An 18,367-nucleotide genomic window follows, 5' to 3' on the forward strand; every position below is an offset into this window, starting at 1 on the left:
CAGAACCACTGACATTCATCGAGTGCTTACTGTGTGCTAGGCATTTACTAAGCACTGTGTTATATTGTGTTTATGTTATCATCCCATTTTACAGATGAAGAAATTGAGGCTGAGGGAGGCCAAGTAATTCACCCAAGGCCTAACCCCAAGTAAGTGTCAGGATTTGAACTCAAGCAGCGTGATATCAGAGTCCATGGTCTTGAACTCTCAGAAATTCTGCTTGTCTGTCCCTATGGCAACCCCACAGAGATGTGCAGCCTGTGAGCTGGCCTCCCTGGATCTGTATCTTCAAGGTTGCATCCCCATCCCATCCCCCTTGCTGTTTCTTCTTGTGCCATTTCTCAGGAGGAACCTGGTCAGTTCAGGAACCAAGAACCCAGGTCTGGGACAGACAATGCAAAGAATGCAAAACCCAAGTCCATCTGACCTCCTGTGACCTGTCCCACTTTGACATCCTGGACAGCCTCAGGCTGAAGCCTCCGGAAGCACCATTTTAGCAGCATTCCCCTCAGGAGGCTGTATTTTTCCTGTCTGTCCTCAACATTTCTTCTGCTAGAACAACAGGCTCAGTTTTCCCTTCTGATAAATCTGGTCATCCTAAATATGGGGCTTTGAGCAAACAGGAGTGGCCAGCCCCACGCAGCCCTCATTTCGAAATGCAGATTCACTTTGGGCTGCTATTTTGGAGGTCTGGTTTCTTTCCCCACACACAGTGGTTTTAAAGAAAAGGGAAGGGATCACAGCAGAATATTGGCAGGGGAAAGATGCTGGGAGAGAAGACCCACCTGGGCAGTCTCTGTATGTCAGAGTTCCTAAAACACTGGCTCTTAGAGGAACTCTGTGAAAAAGAAGGTCCTTGGTTACATAAAATTGGGAAATACAGCTTTTGGAGATCAGCATATTAAAGACTGAAGTTCCGGTAGTAAAAACGAAAAAAAAAAAAAAAACACTAACTAGTTTTGTTTAATTCAGTTCTCCCATTAAAAAATACAGCCTCGTTAAAATCTGGAAAACAATGATGCAGAGTGGAAGTTGCAAACAGGCACCCGATGGCCTAAAATATTCCTGATACTTTTTTTTTTAAACTGATGGGAGCCAGTCCTTGAAGAGCTGGAAGTAGCTTCAGACAGCAGTATACAAATCTTTTCTTTCTCTTTTTAAAATAATTAATTAATTATATCTGACTGTACTGGGTATTGCTGTTCCCAGATTTTCTCTAGTGGAAGTGAGCGGGTGCTACTCTTCTTTGTGGTGCCTGGGCTTCTCATTGTGGAGGCTTCTCTTCTTGCAGCTTGTGGGCTCTAGAGCACAGGCTCATTAGTTGAGGCACATGGGCTTAGTTTTCCTACAGCATGTGGGATCTTAGTTCCTGGGGAAGGAATTGAACCCATGTCCCCTGCATTGGCAGGCAGGCTCCCAACCACTGGACCACCAGGGCAGTCCCTCCCGATAGGTTTGATTTGGCCTGTACAGTGCTTTGATTTGGCTTTAAACGAGTTACTAGCTCTTAACAATCGGAATATTTCTCATAACAGTCTAGATTTGGGTGTTCTTGGAAAATCAGAAGATCTGGAAACACTGGTTCACATTCTTGCATAACGAAGGTCAGCTGGACTCAAGGCTGAGGTCCCTTGCCCCATGCGGCCTCTGCCTTCCTCTGGCAACACAGCAGCCTCTCTGCTTGACTCATGTGTGATACTTGCCTGGCCCAGGAGTCCCCCAAGCTTGACTTCCCTGGTACAGAGATTTTCTTCAGTGGGTGTTGGCCTGGGTGACCCTCGAGGCCCATTCATCTGTGATACCCGTACTGATGGAGCTTCTGGAGCCTGAGGATAACGAGATGTGTACAACAGCTCCTGTCCTCTGGATACTAGCGCTGTCCGTCTAGCTGTCAACTGAAGAATGAGGAGGGGGAGAGGTTGAGGAGAGAGGTAAGCCTGCAAGGCCAGTACCTAGTTTCCCGATTTCCAGACCCTGGTAAGTGGCAAAATCTTCCCTATTCTCCACTGCTGTCTCTACTGCTACTTCAGACAGCCACTGTGAGCCCCGGGGAAGAAGCCACCAATTTGTTTGTGATTTAGACGAGTTTCCGGCCATGTCCAGGCCTCAGTGTCTCCAGTGGTGGAATGACCTGGTTGGAATAGAAAATGATGCGCATCCCATCCAGGACTGGCGCTCAGATAAGCTAAGACTCCATGATCGAGGAATGTCTGACCAGGCCATTCCAGAGCTATTCCATCGAATTCCAAGCAGCCCCCCTCCCTCCTTTCCCCAGTCTGGGCCAGGGCGGAGGCTGGAGCCAGAGGGCCCAGCCGGCCTGGGCTTCCCGCCCGGGGGCGGAGCCGCCGCTGGACGCCCCGCCCCTCCACCTGGGGCTCGGCCCCGGCAGATGTTACAACTTTTTCTCATTCTCTCCCGCGGTGTCCCCCACAGACCCGCCCAACCCGTGCCTCCCTCCCCTTCTCCTCTGGGGTCCTGCCCACCTCCCTAAGGGGAGCCGACAGTTCTCCCGACTCCGGGCGGGGCGAGAGGCCGGGCCGGGGGCTGGAGGGTCGGGAGGAGGAGAAAGGGAAAGCAGAGGCGAGAGAAATTAGGAGGCGGGAGAAATCAAGGGCTAGAACGAAGAGGGAAGTCAGAGGATGGTCGAGAGCACTTTTTGGAAGCCGCCACACCGTGTCTCAGGCTGGCCTGGCTGAACTAGGGGAGAGGGACACGAGCGGCGCAGGGCGGGCGCTGGGGCGGCGGGAGGCTGCTGGTCGCGGGCCTTACCTCCTCAGAGCGCCCCGCTGCGGCCGCGCAGGTTTGGCCTCATCGTCCAGCCAGTCCCGGACCGGCCGCTGGGTCGCCCCCCGGGGACGCTGAGCGCTCTAGCAACGTCCGGGCCAGCCGGCCGGCGGGCGTGCGGGCCGTGCGCCCTGGGCGCGCGAGACGGTGAGGCCCTGGGAGCCCTGCGCGCCGGGACGCACGGGCCGGCATGGCGATGCACGCCCTCACCGGCTTCTCTCTGGTCAGCCTGCTCGGCTTCGGCTACCTGTCCTGGGACTGGGCCAAGCCGAGCTTGGTGGCCGACGCGCCTGCGGAGGCCGGCGTGGAGCACCCCTCGGCTGCTCCACCGCAGCCTCCCCACATCATATTCATCCTCACAGACGACCAGGGCTACCACGACGTGGGCTACCATGGCTCAGATATTGAAACCCCCACGCTGGACCGCCTGGCAGCCGAGGGTGTCAAGTTGGAGAATTATTATATCCAGCCCATCTGCACGCCTTCACGGAGCCAACTTCTCACCGGCAGGTAAGCATGACCCAAGCCATTGATGCTGGTCCAAGCCCCAAATAAACCCAGCTGTAGGTTTCACTTGTACTGACATTAACCCCACTGGGAAAGCCCCGGCTCATAGCCAATTCTGTCTCCAGTTGACTGTGTGATCATTAGTAAAGACCTTTGCCCTTTCCGGGCCTCGGTTTCCCTACCTGTACACTGAATGGGTTGGATCATCTTTGGGGATCTTCTCCCTCTGATGTTCTAGGACATTCAGACTCCACACCATGTGAAGGAGACATCTGATCATCTCTTCATTAGAGGAACATGGAAGCCTCTGACACCTAGGTTTGAATGTTGCTTCTATTAGTATTTACATACACTGAGGCCCTGAGCAGGGTATGTAACTTCTCTAAGCCTCAGTTTTCTTGTCCATAAAATGGGGTGAAGAACAGATTTTAATCTTGAAAAAGAGTGGTGAGGATGGAACCAGTTGCATATAGTCTTGGTTATCCATAAATGGCAGCCTCTATGATACTGAAAGGATTAGGGCATCCAAACTATTTAATGATGACATTGGGAGGAAGCCAGGGAGTGGATAGGTGGAGGAGAAAGGCACACACAGGATGCCTGACCTGTGTAGCCTTAGGCTAGCTACTTCATTTTTCAAAGCCTCTGTTTTTTCATCTGCAAAATCCTCCCGAGTTGGCTGGGAGCCCCAAGGAGACGTGCTGCTTTCTCCGTAAGGAGTTGTCCACAGGCAAGGTGGTAGGATTACAGGATTAATAGAGCAGGGAAACAGGAGGTGGGGGTGTGGAAGGCAAACTCTGGCCACTTAGGAGAAAATCCTTTGGCAAGGCTGAAGCTAATCCTCCTTGGATGGGGTCCAAGGCGTGCTTTCTCCCAAATTCCATCCAGAAGCCACTAGCGTGATCTCAGAAACCAGAGCCATAGTCTTCCTGTTTCCTGGATGGGAGAAACTGAGTCACAGAGTCAGGGAGGGCCAACCTCGGTGCCTGTGCCCAGCTTCGGGATGGGTAGGAGAGAAGGCTGAGAAGCCAGGTGCTTAGAGGGGCCCTGGAGCTGGGAATCAAATAGGTGCCTTTTCTTTCTTCAATCTGGCACTTCAGCTCTAGGAACTGAGAGAGAGAACCGGAAAGAGGAAGGGGCGCGGGTGTATGAGTTGGGGGTGAGGGCCGACAGTAAAGACCAAATGTTAGCCAGCCTCCAGAAGAGGGAGGAGGAATCTGCATTCCCAAAAGTGGTGCGCAAGTTAGCATTTCTCTCTGAGAGATGACTTTTGGTTTAAGCAGGGGAATGAGCAGCATGCAGGGCAGCGTTCCAGCCCGGCCACCTCCCCACCCCCCCATCTGCAGGGTTAGCTGAGCATGGCTGGGCAGCGTCTGCCCTCCGCCCCCTGCAGCTAGCTGGCTCCATCTGACTGATGCTGACTACTCTCATTAGTGTTTGTTAGTGCATCCAGTCATGTTTGGTAAAGCTGGGGAGAGCCAGTTTCCCATGTTACTCACTTGCAGACAGACTGCAGTGACTCTTAGCTGGCCCACCCACTTTACCAAGCAGGGTTCTATGGTGTCCAGCCCCTGCAAAAAACAGGCCTGCTGCCACTCAGGGCCCTTGGGTACTTGTTTCAAATCTAATTGTTCATTAGCTTGACCCAGGGTCTGCAGAGGCCACATCACTGAGAGATTTTGAGTGTGAGTTACAGAGACCTGGGCTCAAAGCTCAGCGCTCCTGCTTGCCAGCCGTCTTGAACTTGGGCCTGTTGCTGCACTCTTGGGAGCCTCAGTTTTATCATCAATGGAATGGAGGTAATAACAGTCTTCACTGTAGGTTACTTAGGTAAAGTAAGTGAAATAGTGTGTGCAGCCTATGGTGTTAAAAATGGCAGTAGTAGCTAATGATAGCTAACAACCAAAACAGCTTTAAGATAAGGAAATCAAAACAGAAAAATGCACCCCAGTCCCCAGCTTAAAGGTATCAGGAATTTAGGTCATGACTGGCTTAACTTGAATGCCTGGGAGTGAGAAAAAGGTGTGGGGTTCTAATACACTTGTGAAGTTCCAGGCTTCTTACTTAGTCTGGGACTTGTAAGCTTGAGTGAAGGCAACACTCTAAGCAGATAACATGGGCGCCTTGACCACAGAGGAAGAAATGGGATAGAAATGAATAAATGGGGAATGAAGAGTTCTGCTCACTGTTTGCTCCTGCCTCAGGGCATTAGCTGTGTGAGTGACCTGGATCTCGGGGTCACATAAACTTGCAGGCAGGCACCTGAGAACTGGTCTCATAACATTTGGGAGCTGGAAGGTTTTTATATGTGTTCCATTCCAACGAGCTCACTCCTCACATGAGCTAACTGAGGCCTCCATGGAGGAAAAGAAGTGGCCACCTAATTTACCAGAAAAGGGTCTATGTTTGGGCACTCTGATTGGCTTTATGTTCAAGTCCTGGCTCTGCTCCTGACCACTGAGTGAACTTAAGTGAAGTCTTTCCCTTCCTTGGAACCTTAATTTCTTTTTGAGTTGAGATGAATAAATTAGAAAATGATTTTGAGTCCCTTCTGGTTCTAAAATCCTTTGAGTGTCATTCTTCATTCATTCATTTCATAAGTAACTGAGTGTCCTTGAAACATCTCTGGAGCACTAGGAATACAAAGAGGAGTAAGGGGCAGTCTCATTAAATATCACTGGGCCCAAGAACATGTATGTACAGCCAAGTAGAATACTATGGCCAAGTTGGACCAGTGAAGGTTTGTACTAAATGCTGGGAGAACCCAGAAGCAAAAGTGGCTCATTCTTTGAGTGAGAAACTTTATAGTGATAGTAACATTTGAGCTGGACTTTTAAGAGTGAATAGGAGTTTTCTTAGGAGAGTAGGACTTGCTCTAGACCCCATGACAAGTTAGTGGCTTAGAATGTAGGGACCTGAAATCTGGAGTCAAACTGTTGGGGATACAAATCCCAATTTTAATTACTAATTGTGTGACTTGCTGGTTAAATGATTTAATTTACTGAGCCTCTGATTTCTTATTTGGGAGATGGGAGTAATAACAACAACAGGAACCCCCTAGGTTAAAGTGAGGATTTAGTGAGATAATTCCTATAAAGGGCATAATGCCACAACACTGAGCATACAAGTGCTTGGCATCAGCCTTTGTTTTTGTTGTTGTCATGATTAGCCTGGGTTCAGCTCAACTCCCCAACTTCCTAGCTGTGTGATACTGCTTGAGTGGCTTAACCACTCTGGGCTCTAACCTCCTCATCTGTAAGATGATAAATACCTGTTCAGTTGATTTTGAGGGTTCAGTGAGCTAATGCATTTGAAGTGCTGGGCACATTTGATAACACCTACTGGGCTCCCCTGGTAGCTCAGCTGGTAAAGAATCCACCTGCAATGCAGGAGACCCTGGTTCAATTCCTGGGTTGGGAAGATCCCCTGGAGAAGGGACAGGCTACCCACTCCAGTATTATTGGGCTTCTCTGGTGGCTCAGCTGGTAAAGAATCCACCTGCAATGCAAGAGACCTGGGTTCGATCCCTGGGTTGGGAAGATCCCCTCGAGGAGGGTGTGGCAACCCATTCTGGTATTCTTGCCTGGAGAGTCCCCATGGACAGAGGAGCCTGGCAGGCTACAGTCCATGTGGTTGCAAAGAGTCAGACATGACTGAGTGACTAAGCACAGCACTGGACTGGTTCCTTTACTTTTCTCGCTGGTAGTGCTGGGACCTGAGCCCACCTCAGAGTCAATGTTGGAGGTTGGGGAGCCAGGACCGTGGTTTCTGCCTCACCAGTGACTTTTGCGTCCTCCCCTCTTCCCGTCAGATACCAGATCCACACAGGACTTCAGCACTCCATCATCCGCCCTCGGCAGCCCAACTGCCTGCCCCTGGACCAGGTGACACTGCCCCAGAAGCTTCAGGAGCTGGGCTACTCTACCCATATGGTGGGCAAGTGGCACCTGGGCTTCTACCGGAAAGAATGCCTGCCCACGCGCCGGGGCTTTGACACCTTCCTGGGCTCACTCACAGGCAACGTGGACTACTACACCTATGACAACTGCGATGGCCCAGGGGTGTGCGGCTTCGACCTGCACGAGGGTGAGAGTGTGGCCTGGGGGCTCAGCGGCCAGTACTCCACTCTGCTCTACGCCCAGCGCGTCAGCCACATCCTAGCCAGCCACAGCCCCCGGCAGCCCCTCTTCCTCTATGTGGCCTTCCAGGCGGTCCACACGCCTCTGCAGTCCCCACGCGAGTACCTGTACCGCTACCGCACCATGGGCAACGTGGCGCGGAGGAAGTACGCGGCCATGGTGACCTGCATGGATGAGGCTGTGCGCAACATCACCTGGGCCCTCAAGCGCCATGGTTTCTACAACAACAGTGTCATCATCTTCTCCAGTGACAACGGCGGCCAGACCTTCTCCGGGGGCAGCAACTGGCCACTGAGAGGACGCAAGGGCACTTACTGGGAAGGGGGTGTGCGGGGCCTGGGCTTTGTCCACAGCCCCCTGCTCAAGAGAAAGCGACGGACAAGCCGGGCACTGGTGCACATCACTGACTGGTACCCGACCCTGGTGGCTCTGGCAGGGGGCACTGCCTCGGCGGCTGATGGGCTGGACGGTTATGACGTGTGGCCAGCCATCAGCGAGGGCCGGGCCTCACCGCGCACGGAGATTCTGCACAACATTGACCCACTCTACAACCATGCCCGGCACGGCTCCCTGGAGGGCGGCTTCGGCATCTGGAACACCGCCGTGCAGGCCGCCATCCGCGTGGGCGAGTGGAAGCTGCTGACAGGAGACCCTGGCTATGGCGACTGGATCCCACCCCAGACGCTGGCTGCCTTCCCTGGCAGTTGGTGGAACCTGGAGCGGATGGCCAGTGCCCGCCAGGCCGTGTGGCTGTTCAACATCAGTGCTGACCCCTACGAACGGGAGGACCTCGCTGGCCAGCGGCCGGATGTGGTCCGAGCCCTGCTGGCCCGCCTGGTGGACTATAACCGCACAGCTATCCCTGTGCGATACCCAGCTGAGAATCCCCGGGCCCACCCTGACTTTAATGGGGGTGCATGGGGGCCTTGGGCCAGTGATGAGGAAGATGAAGAGGAGGAGGAAGGCAGGGCTCGAAGCCAGTCCAGGGGGCGACGCAAGAAAAAATGCAAGATTTGCAAGCTGAGATCCTTTTTCCGTAAACTCAACACCAGACTGATGTCCCATCGGATCTGATGGGCGGGGCTGAGATACTTCCCCACGCAAGCTGGTCCTGTTCCTCACCAGGGAGGGACTCCCGTTCAAGTCCTCCTCTTCAGGGAAATGGGGGCCGTAGAGTCTCTCAGTTGAAGGGTGGGTAGCTTGGTTTGGGGCTTGGGGGAGAATAAACAAGACTGGGATGCCTGGGGTCCCAGTCCTGCCTCTCTGTTGACTTGCTCTGTGACCTTGGGTGACCTGCAGGAGCTCTCTGAGCCTCATTTTCCTCATCTGGAGAATGAGCTTTGATGACTTTGTCGCTCTGTGGTGTGGATCTGGTGCCTGGGACCACACTGAAGTTCCCACCAACTTTGTCACTGCCTAGGTCACTTAAGGCCTCGCTCTTGAACCCTGGACCTTTGTGGTACTTCCTGGGTGAAGTGCACAACATCACCTGGGCCCTCAAGCGCCATGGTTTTCTACATGGCAGGCTCCAGGCCTGGACCCGAGCTGAGGCATTATGATCTGACCTCTGTCTGAAGCCATCCCCTGAGTGCTGAGGTTGGAGGTGCAGGGACCTGGGACCTTCCTGAATCCTCATGAGGCCTGGGCCAGTCCTGGGGACAGACTGGTGGTGGTGAGCTCCCCTTCCAGGGAGGGAAGGGGAGGACGAGGCCTGACTGTTAGCTGCTGCAGGATCAAAAGTAGTGGAAACAGCTGTGTGAAGAGCCCTGCACCAACCAGCAGAACATTTGGGTTCTGCTCTGACCTTGGGCCCAGTCCTCTTCCCTGGGCCTCGAATTCCACACCTGCACAAGGGGATGCTAGCCCTGGCTCTGCCTACCTCACAGGCCTGTAGAGAACTGGCCGCAGTCATGGTTGTAGAGGAACCCGTGAACTTGATTAAAAAGCAGGAACACAGAAGCAAGGGCTGCAGTGCTGTTGTGAGCTTGTGTGGGTGTGTGCATGTGTGTCCTGGGCCAGGTGTGAGCTCACCATTGGTCCTGGATATGGTCCAGGGGACAGGACATGTGGGTTCTGGCCCAGTCCTGCCCCAGCTCCTCTGTGTGGCCTCGGGCCCCCTCTGGGCCTCACTGTCCCTCTGCACAGTGAGTGAACTAAGAACCCTCCCCCTAGATGTTCTGGGCACCGCTGGGCGTGTGTGTATGTTGGGGGACACGGGCTGGGTGGTGGGGAGGAGGGCGTGGGAGTTTCAGGGCTTGCTGGCTGGGTAGCGGCCTCTATCCGCACACTGCGTTCTGCATATCTCCCTTCAGCTTCCAGTCCATGCAGCGTGTGTAGGCGAAAGCCCTGCTGTGAATTTTGAAAATAGTTATTTTTGTCTCTGGCAAAGGAGGCCTGTTAGGACTCGTCAGCATGTGGATGAGCGGGACGGGTGGGGTGGGGTGGGGTGGGTGCAGTGCAGTGAGGAGGGGTTCAAGACTTGGTGACCGAGTGGCAGTCCTACCGCAGAGTGTGGCTGAGCCCAGGAGTGACGGTCTGGCTGGGGCTGCACAGTGGAGGTGACCTCCATGTTCTGGGCCCCTTCCCCCCAACCCTGCTCTCGTTTCCCTATTCTGGCTTCACTCAGCCAGAACCCTTTGCTGTCTCCAGAATGTCAATGCCTGGGTCGTGATGAGTCAGGGGCTACGACCAGCTGAGGCCTCTGGGTTCCAGCTACCCTCAGCGTTTCTGCCTGCTCTGGAGGGGAACTCTGCAGTCCCAGATCCAGCATACCCCAGGGCTGGCTCATCTATGGTCTTCCACTTACCTGAGATATAGCAGCTCTGCAGAAACCCTTGTCCCAGTTGTGCGGGCTGGGTCCTTCCAGAATGGTATGGAGCCAGGACTCCTCTGCCTCCCCAGACTCACACTAGCTGAGCAGAGGCCTCTCTTGTGTGTGCTGAGTTGGCTCTGTCTGAGTGGCCCCGCCTCCAGTTTCAACCAGCCCTACTTCTCTGCCTTTGGGGGCCACAAGTGCAGGACCATAAAAGACCTATTTCTGCTTGTTCCTAGGCACCAAGGCATCCCCTCTGTGGCCCACTGGGCCCTAAACATGGAGAGCCCACCTGGGACAGGGGGCTTGGGGCTGGTGCCCGCTCTTGCTGCCCTAAGAAGGAGGCCCAATCTTGTCTTCAACCCAACCTAGAGCTCATCGGCCTCAGTCTGCTGCCCAACCCAGAAACCAGCAAAGAGGCCAGGAGCCCCACTCAAGTTCAGCCTGTGACCCTGTCCATGGCCCAGCAGACCCCAAGCCTACCTAACCAGAGGTTCTGGTAGCTGGCTGGGGCCTAGGTCTGGTGGAGGGTCTCAGGATAAGGAGCAACTCAGGGCTCAGGGCAATGTGATGAGAGGCTCAGCCTGCTTGCCATGGTTTCTGCTCTGCCCAGCGAGGAGCATGTTGCCCAGTCCCGTTCCTCCCACTGCCTGTGGCTCCTATCTTCCCCTGCAGCCAGGGCACCTGGGTCTGGACTCTGTGTCAGGCCTCTGAACAGCATTCCCAGGCAGATGCTTGCAGCACCTATGGTGGGGAGGGATAGAAGGGTGGGCAGACCAGAGGCAGCTCTGGCCCCTGGTCCTAGATCTGGGGGGAGTGGGGCCCGGAGATGCCAGACAGTTCCCCTCTTTTCACCTTGATTGGACCAAACAGCCACAGATCTGCCAGTCAAATAGGTTAGAGCCAAGGGCAGCGCTGTCCGAGCTGCATCTTGTCTGTGGCATCCTGGGCAGGGATGACCGGGCCCCTGGGAGCCAGAAGAGAGCCCCAACCTGGCTGGAGGAACAGGGCTCTGGGCACGTCCCCTGCTGGGCCTTGGCACCATGTCCTCCTTTCTGTTGGTGCCTGTTGGGCACCCGGGACCTAGGCAAGTAGCCCTGACTGCAGGAAAGAGGAGGGCAGAGGAGGATAAGGGAAGGAGCACTGTGGTGGGAGTCAGGTGTTCTGGATTATCATCCTGACAGCCCCTGACTTCGGCGACTGCCCGAGGGCAGCTTCCTCTCTCTGGGCCTTAGTCTCCTGTCCGTAAGGGGATGGGGCTGACTCTGGGCCTGTCCAGTCCTAGCGGAGTCCTACAAACAGGGCAGGGGTGCTGAAGTCAAACAGATCCTCGACTAGTAGGTCTCGCCACATCTCTGCAAAGCAGGCGATGATTGTACCAATCTCACGGACATTTGTTGTGAGGTATAAAAATAGTGCAATATGTAAAGTGCTTAGCACAGGGCTTGGCTCTAAAGTGGAAAGAACTATTTTTCATGTCCTTGGAGTCAGTGAAGGAACATCTTGTCTTTACATTTCTCAGGAAGGAACGGAGGTCTCAGTGGGAAAGAAGAACTGCCATAAGCACTCGCCGCCAATGGCAGGACTTGAACTTGGGTCCTCAAGCCGCAGGTTGTGCTGTGCAAACCTGGGCCCGGTAGCTTCCAGTCCCCTTCCTCCCACTGCCCTCTGTCTTGTCTTGTCCCACTTCCTCCCCTTGTCCTCTGTCTCTCGGTTCCCTGCTTCCTTCTCCCCTACAAGGAGTGCCACCTCTGTGGGACACCTCAAGGCACGGGGCCTGACCCCCGCCTCCTCTCCCTTCTGAGTGCGAGGCTGGCATTACTCACTGCAGTTAACGAACCAGATCACTCTCCACCCAGACCCTCTGTAGGCTCATTGCTCTCTTGGCCCACTTTCCACTGATTCTGCCCCCATGCTCACTGCCCTTAGTGGGACAGGCCTCACGGGGACCGTGTGGATGGCACGTTTTCTATGATGCCTGCCCAGGCCCTGCAGGACCCTGAGGCACTCGGGCATGTGCATGTGAGCTCGTGTAGGGGCTCTGGAAGGTGGCACATGAGTCGGCTGTCACCCACTGCGGTGACCCAGGAATTTGGCCCTGCTCCCCGTTTTCCCCTCCCCAGGTCCATGGCATACAGCCTGTGTTCCTGTTCCCTGTCCCAGTGTGTAGGAGCCAATCTCAGCACCGTCCAGGGCACCCGCCCCTGGCCACCAGGCTGTGACAGGCAGGCCTGCTCTTGTGTACTGCATGCAAGTTGCAACTGGGGGCGGGGGTGGGGGGGAGGCGCGCACATGAGGGCTCTCCTGCCTGCCGCTTCCCTGGGGAGTGGGGAGTCTGGTGTAACAGTCCCCCTGATGCAATCAGAGTCTTGTGCGCTCAGCACCACGCAGGCAGGGCTGGCTCCTCGCTGTCCGCCACCACTGGGCACAGCTACCAGCCTCTCGGGCACAGGGGAGGCAGTGAATTAGCAGTCGTGCCTCCTCGGCGGGGTGGCAGTTACAGTCAGGATGGGGGTTGCCTGTCCGCGGCAGTGCCCACACCCCTGTGTGAGGCTCTAGAAAGTTCGGAGGTGTGTTTGTGTGTGTGTGTATGTGTGTGTATGACGAGGAGTTGCCAAGGAGACCTTTTCCTCTTCTCCCTTTTCTTCCTCCCTCTCCATCCTCTCCAGGCATCTCTGCAACATCAGGACCCTACAGCCTGGGTCCTGCCCATCCCCTAGGACTGTGGGCACAGGGTCCAGGCCGGCGCAGCGAGGAAGAAAACGAATGAGACTGACAGAAAGAGAGGAAGGGAGACAGAAATTTGGAAAAGGGACAAAAAGGAAGAGGAAAGACAGGGATACCTGAGAAGAAAGGGCTCAAGGAGAGCAAGGAAGGAGTGAGGAGAGGGGAGAGGCTCAGGCCAGCTCCAAGCCAAGCTGGACTATCACCTCCTTTATTCAGAACATTAGATCACCATTAATACAACCTCGGGGCACAAATCCCTTTTGTCCTGTTTGTTAATTTCTAAAGCAGCGTTCATTTAGTTAGTACCTGACACACTGGGCCTGTTCTCCCGCGCCAGTCCTCTGTTCTGCAGGCGTGCTGCAAACCAGGACAGGCAAGGTGGTGGCCACACCTGAGCTCAGCTCCAGTGGGAACTCAGAGAAGGGCGCCTGGAGTGATGTGTGATGTGTCCTTCCAAGATTCAGAGGGAGCAGTATGAAGAGGAAGTGACTTTTGAATTTCTTAATAAGAATCATTTCCCATCTTTTGAGCACTTACAGCATGTCAGACACTGTGCTCATCTCATTTAATCCTTAGGGCAGCCTTGGAGCTAGGGAATGTTAGCTCTATTTTGCAGATTAAGAAATCAAGGCACAGAGAAGCTAGGACACTCATCCCCCATCACATAGCCTGTAGGTCGTGGAGTCACTCTAACCACTGCCCAGTGCTGCCTCTCCTCTCCTCTGGGCAATGACTCAGGTGCCTTCGGTGGTTGCTAAGGACGGTTCCAGTGCTTTCCTGTGTGGAAGCAGTCTCCTCCTGGGGACAGGCTAGCGGGTCTGGGATGGTGGAGGGGTGGCGGTGCAGCCCTTCCTCAGCTTGCCTTCGATCGCCTCTAGCCTTTAGGTGTATATTCTTTGCCCTGCCCGCTACCCACCAGCTGCGCAGCCCCTGAGCAAAAGCCTCTCTTCTCTGCCTCTGAATTGCAACGTTGGCGGCAAAGCGGGAAGCATATTGTGCACAGAAACAAAACTGAGTGGTTTTTCCTTTTTCTGAAGGTGGTAATGGTGCAATTAGTGGCTAAGCCATTTACCCCCTCCTCCCCGACTCTCCTCCCCTTCTTCCCCTCTGCCTCCCTCCTGTTTCTCTCCTGGGAATAAGTGGCTGCATCAGAGTCAACTCCATCCTTCTCTCCCACTCCCGACTCACCCAGGAAGAGGGACAGAACTGGAGGGTACCCAGATTTCCCCAGGGGCCCTAGGGGACCTAGGGTTGTATAGTCAGGGATCTGCTGGGATTGCAGATAATGTGTCTACCAAGTGAGGTGACCAGTAAGGCGATTTGGAGATTCTGAAGGGTTGGGCTAGAAAACCAAGAGAGTTGGGATCCTGGATCCTTTTATTGTGTGGTCATTGTGGGCAAGTGCTGACATGGACCTCAGCATGGAGGGCTGTGAAGGGTGCTTGAATGGAAGAGGTGGGTGTGAGGGTCTGAGATTCTGAGTTCAAGCCGCAGTGATGGAAGTAGTCATGGTCTCACATTAGATCTTCTTTTGCCGCTTCTAGAAACTAAAAAGAGACCTCATGTTTACATATTTCACAAAGGCCTCCACAGCTCTCAGCCTGCTCTGCCTTCACAGCCTTCCTTTCCAGTGGCAGCTAAAAGGAGTGAGAGGCTCAGAGAGGGGCTGTGACTTACCCAGCATCACACAGTCAATATATGTTAAGACTGGAATTGAACTCAGATCTCTAAATGCCAGTCCTTTTTCTTCTTAATCCCTCAGGTCTTGGGGTGAGATCTTGGGGCCATAGATATGGTTACCGCCCTGAAGAGTTGAGGTTGGCAGGAAATGTGTCCACAAAATTTGGGAATGAGAATTTTAGGGCAGGTCCATGGCCACTCCCCTCCAAGCCAGGCCATGCTCCCCTCCCCACTGCTGCTTCCACCTCTTTCACCTTGACGTGGAGCACAAGCAGAAACTGGGACATGAGCCCCGGGAGACCAGATCTCCATGGCCCCTCTGGGGGCCTGGGCTAAGAGTGTGGGTAAGGAAGAGACCTCAGGAGGGGACCTGAGGGACAGCTGACTGTCATAGCTGAGCCGGGCTGGGATGAGTGGGCTGCCAGGGATGTTCCCTCCAGAACCCTGATAGCTCCTCTGCACTTCTGCCCCTAGCTAGAGTGCCAGTGTGATGGACAAGGTGGTAAAGAACAGAGAGAGAGAAAGCAAAATAAGAAAGACAGAGGCAGAGGCAAAAAAATTAGAAGGGAGCAGAGAGATAGTTACAGAGGCTATAGTGATCTACTGAGAGAGAGAGAGAGATCCCAGTGAATTAGCCATCGTTTCCCTGTAAACCTTAGAACCTGGCAGTTGCCAGGGCAACAGGGCAATACCTGTCTCTCCAGAGGAGATGAAGTTGCCAGGGTAACTGCTTCCTGTCTTTTCTGGGGACCATCCGGAATGTGGCACCCTCTGGCCGTTACCATGGTAACTGCCTTTTTGCCCCACTTAATCCCATCCTGTCTATTACAAGCGCCCCACAGTTAGAATTGGGGGTGGTGGGAAGACTGAAGATCACTTGTGGACTAAGTTTGTTCTCCTCCCCTTCTGCCAGCCCCTCCCTAAGTCCATCACCTTGGGGGTGCTGGGTCCACCCACCCCCGGGCCCATACAGGCCTGCAGTATTGTGTGTGGTAGGGCCAGGGCGTCCGGGAGCAGGTTTTGCAGTGGAAGGCAGGCAGGTGTTGGGGAGGCAGTTACCGGGGCAACGGGAACAGGGCGTTTCGGAGGTGGTTGCCATGGGGACCTGGATGCTGACGAAGGCTCGCGAGGCTGTGAGCAGCCACAGTGCTCTGCTCAGAAGCCCGGGGCTCGTCAGTCAAGCTGGTTCTCAGTTCGCACTTGGCAGCACGGGCAGGCGAGTGGCCCCTAGTTCTGGGAGCAGCAGCGCTCCTGTCCTGGTCCTACAGCCCCAAGCCTCGCCTGCCCGCCCAGCGCCAGGATGGCCACCATCACCTGCACCCGCTTCACGGAAGAGTACCAGCTCTTCGAGGAATTAGGAAAGTGAGTTGCACCTCAGAGAGTCCTGGAGGGCTCAGGGGGCTCAGCATCATGGGCGGGGGGTGTGCACCTGCCCTGCTTCCCGTGCACACATAGGAAGGAAGACTGAATGTGCTTGGAGCTGCTTGCATGTGCAGAGTGCCTAGAGTTGGGCACAGGCGTGTTTGCCAAGATGTGCCAAGGCTAGCTGCGTGAGTGTGTGTGTAGAGGTGAAGGGTTGACAGTGCATGGCAGTTTCTGTGCATGCAAACACACACACACACACACACACACAACTGCACATGACCTGGGCACACACAGATTCTTAGAAATTCAGGATTTAAAAGGGTTCTTCCTTCCCAGTCAGCCGAGACCAAGGCTGGAATCCCCTGTTGAGTTTTTTTCTTGAGGTGGCCATCTGTCCTCAACTTGGTTACTTCTGGTGACAGAGAGCTCATCATCTCCTGGGCAGTTCCTCCTGCCTTTAGGCACCTACAGCGGCTGTGCGGAGTGGCCGACTTCTTTATAAGCACAGCCCCTCCCCACCTTCCCCCTGCCAGCTCTGCCAAGGGTGAGAGCAATGGTACAGCAGGGGTTAATAACTGAGCCACTGTTGAGATTTCTTGGGTGTCGGGAGGAGGGGAGAGACAGTCAGTGAGCTGTGGGAGGGGGGATTCTGCTAATGCAGGGGCTAGTGATGTGAGGGTGCACAGCTCTGGTCCCTTGGCAAAGTTGTCCAGCCTCAGAGCTCATTTCCTGCCTCTGATGACTGGTGTGGAGAGAAAGATGGGAGGAGGTACGGGAGGGAGAGGAGAGCCCCTTGGGATAGCCCCGTGGATTGTGGAGTGTCCGGGGAGCACTCCCAGATGCCGCCAGCTAGGTTTGTGAAGCATCTGGAGATAGATCCACAGTAGGGGTACAGTTTGGAGGCAGAGTTTGCCCTATGGGCAATGCAGCTCCAGTGCCCTGGGTAGCCCCTGTTATAGTAGCTGGAGTGCAGGGGAGAGGCACCCTGTAAGCAGGCATGTGCTGCTGTAAGGTCTGAATATGCACACGCAAGGGTGCATTTTGATGTGTGTTTTTGTGTAAGCACCGACTCTGGGGTACACTTGCGTGCACTGAAAAGGTGTGCAAGTGTTCATGTGTATGTGCCCTGGGGGAAGGTGCTGGTGTGTGCTTCATGTGGAAGTCCTGAAAATGCAAGTGTGCCCTGCAGGGGTGGGTGGATGCAAGTGGCACAAGGAGGTCCATTGGCTGATTTGCATGAGAACGAAGGTGCATACACGCGTCACTTCTGTACACATGTATGGCTGGTTGGAGCTGTGTGCACATCAGCTGTGTGTAAATATATGTCTGTGTAAGGATGCACATGTGGGACTTGGGCTGGCTGGTGTCCCTGTGAGGTCTGGATATGGACATCTGTGTGGACCAGGGGCCATACCCACGGGAAGGCTTATGTGTGTGTGTCTGAGGCCTGGGCCCATGGGCTCGGGTGGGAGTGTGGGTATTGAAGGCATGTGCGAGCTCAGGCTGGTGTCTGCATATGTGTGGGAGGTGGGCCCGTGACTGTGTACAAGTAGGCTGCCCGCACACACACATGCACACACACACACTTGCACACCAGGCTATCCTGACACCTACAGGCACACACCAGACCCTTGTACAGGCACACACCCTAGTGCAGACGTGTGCTCACTCCTGTCTGCAGACTTCCTGTCTTTCTTAGTGTGTTTTTGTCCTGGGGTTGGGGTGTGGAGAGCAGGAATGAAATGTTTGGGGCTGCTCTGGAGGACCCAGGCTATCTGCCTCACTTGTGCAGGGACCCCTTCTCAGCTGGGTTCCAGCATCCACTGGAGCCAAGGATTCCCTGATCAGCTGGGCACTGCCTTTCAGGGTGCGACCGAGGCTCGGTTCTGGGAGGACTGCGTCACAGAGTGCAGTGAAATGGAGTTGAGATGTGACTCAGGCGCTTATAAAACTGCTGTTTTGCCCTAAGAGGAGATGGATATCATGAAGACTGGGTGGTCTGGGGGTGACTTGTCAGGGAGAGCCGTCATGAGCCTTCTCGGCCCCACTATCTGCCAGGGCTCTTGCAGGGATCAGGGCATGGGCAGAATTTCTGGAGACTGAGAGCCCTTTTGTGACCATGGCAGAAAGACTGAGGGTGGCAGGCATGGCCAGGCCTAATCTGATCAATTTCCTTCCACAATTACCAGTGCTCTTAACCTTTTTAAGGTCACATATTCCTCCAGGATTCTGATGAAAGTCTATCTTCCCTAGAAAAATGCTCAAACCTACGAAATGGTGCGGGCAAGGTCAGGACTCGCCGGACATCAGGAAGTCTAAGGATGGAGCCTGAGGATGCTCGTATTGGAAAAAA

General features: G+C 54.5%; 2 protein-coding genes across 3 annotated transcripts in view; both read left to right on the forward strand.

Moving 5' to 3' along the window:
- Window positions 1-2,382: 2,382 nt before the first annotated feature.
- On the forward strand, window positions 2,383-9,389 carry ARSI (arylsulfatase family member I). The gene is made up of 2 exons (XM_043464971.1): window positions 2,383-3,294; window positions 7,103-9,389. Exons 1-2 carry the CDS (start codon window positions 2,975-2,977, stop codon window positions 8,502-8,504), a joined length of 1,722 nt encoding a protein of 573 aa, XP_043320906.1. The 5' UTR covers window positions 2,383-2,974; the 3' UTR covers window positions 8,505-9,389.
- A 6,355-nt stretch (window positions 9,390-15,744) lies between these two features.
- The window catches only part of CAMK2A (calcium/calmodulin dependent protein kinase II alpha), a 64,257-nt gene continuing 61,634 nt past the window's right edge, over window positions 15,745-18,367 (forward strand). The window contains exon 1 of one of the 2 annotated variants that reach the window (XM_043464972.1): window positions 15,745-16,011. In XM_043464972.1, the coding sequence (XP_043320907.1) occupies window positions 15,950-16,011 (62 nt within the window). In that variant the 5' untranslated portion in view covers window positions 15,745-15,949. The remainder of the gene's footprint in view (window positions 16,012-18,367) is intronic. The other variant, XM_043464973.1, reaches the window with a different exon arrangement.

The sequence above is a fragment of the Cervus canadensis genome, chromosome 4 (assembly GCF_019320065.1).
Source record: "Cervus canadensis isolate Bull #8, Minnesota chromosome 4, ASM1932006v1, whole genome shotgun sequence".
Lineage (NCBI taxonomy): Eukaryota > Metazoa > Chordata > Mammalia > Artiodactyla > Cervidae > Cervus > Cervus canadensis.

Excerpts from the sequence above, each read along its gene's own strand:
- ARSI (XM_043464971.1), top strand. The coding sequence starts at position 2,975 with ATGGCGATGCACGCCCTCACCGGCTTCTCTCTGGTCAGCCTGCTCGGC. Across the intron at positions 3,295-7,102 it reads AGCCAACTTCTCACCGGCAG|ATACCAGATCCACACAGGAC; the intron begins GTAAGCATGACC and ends TCTTCCCGTCAG.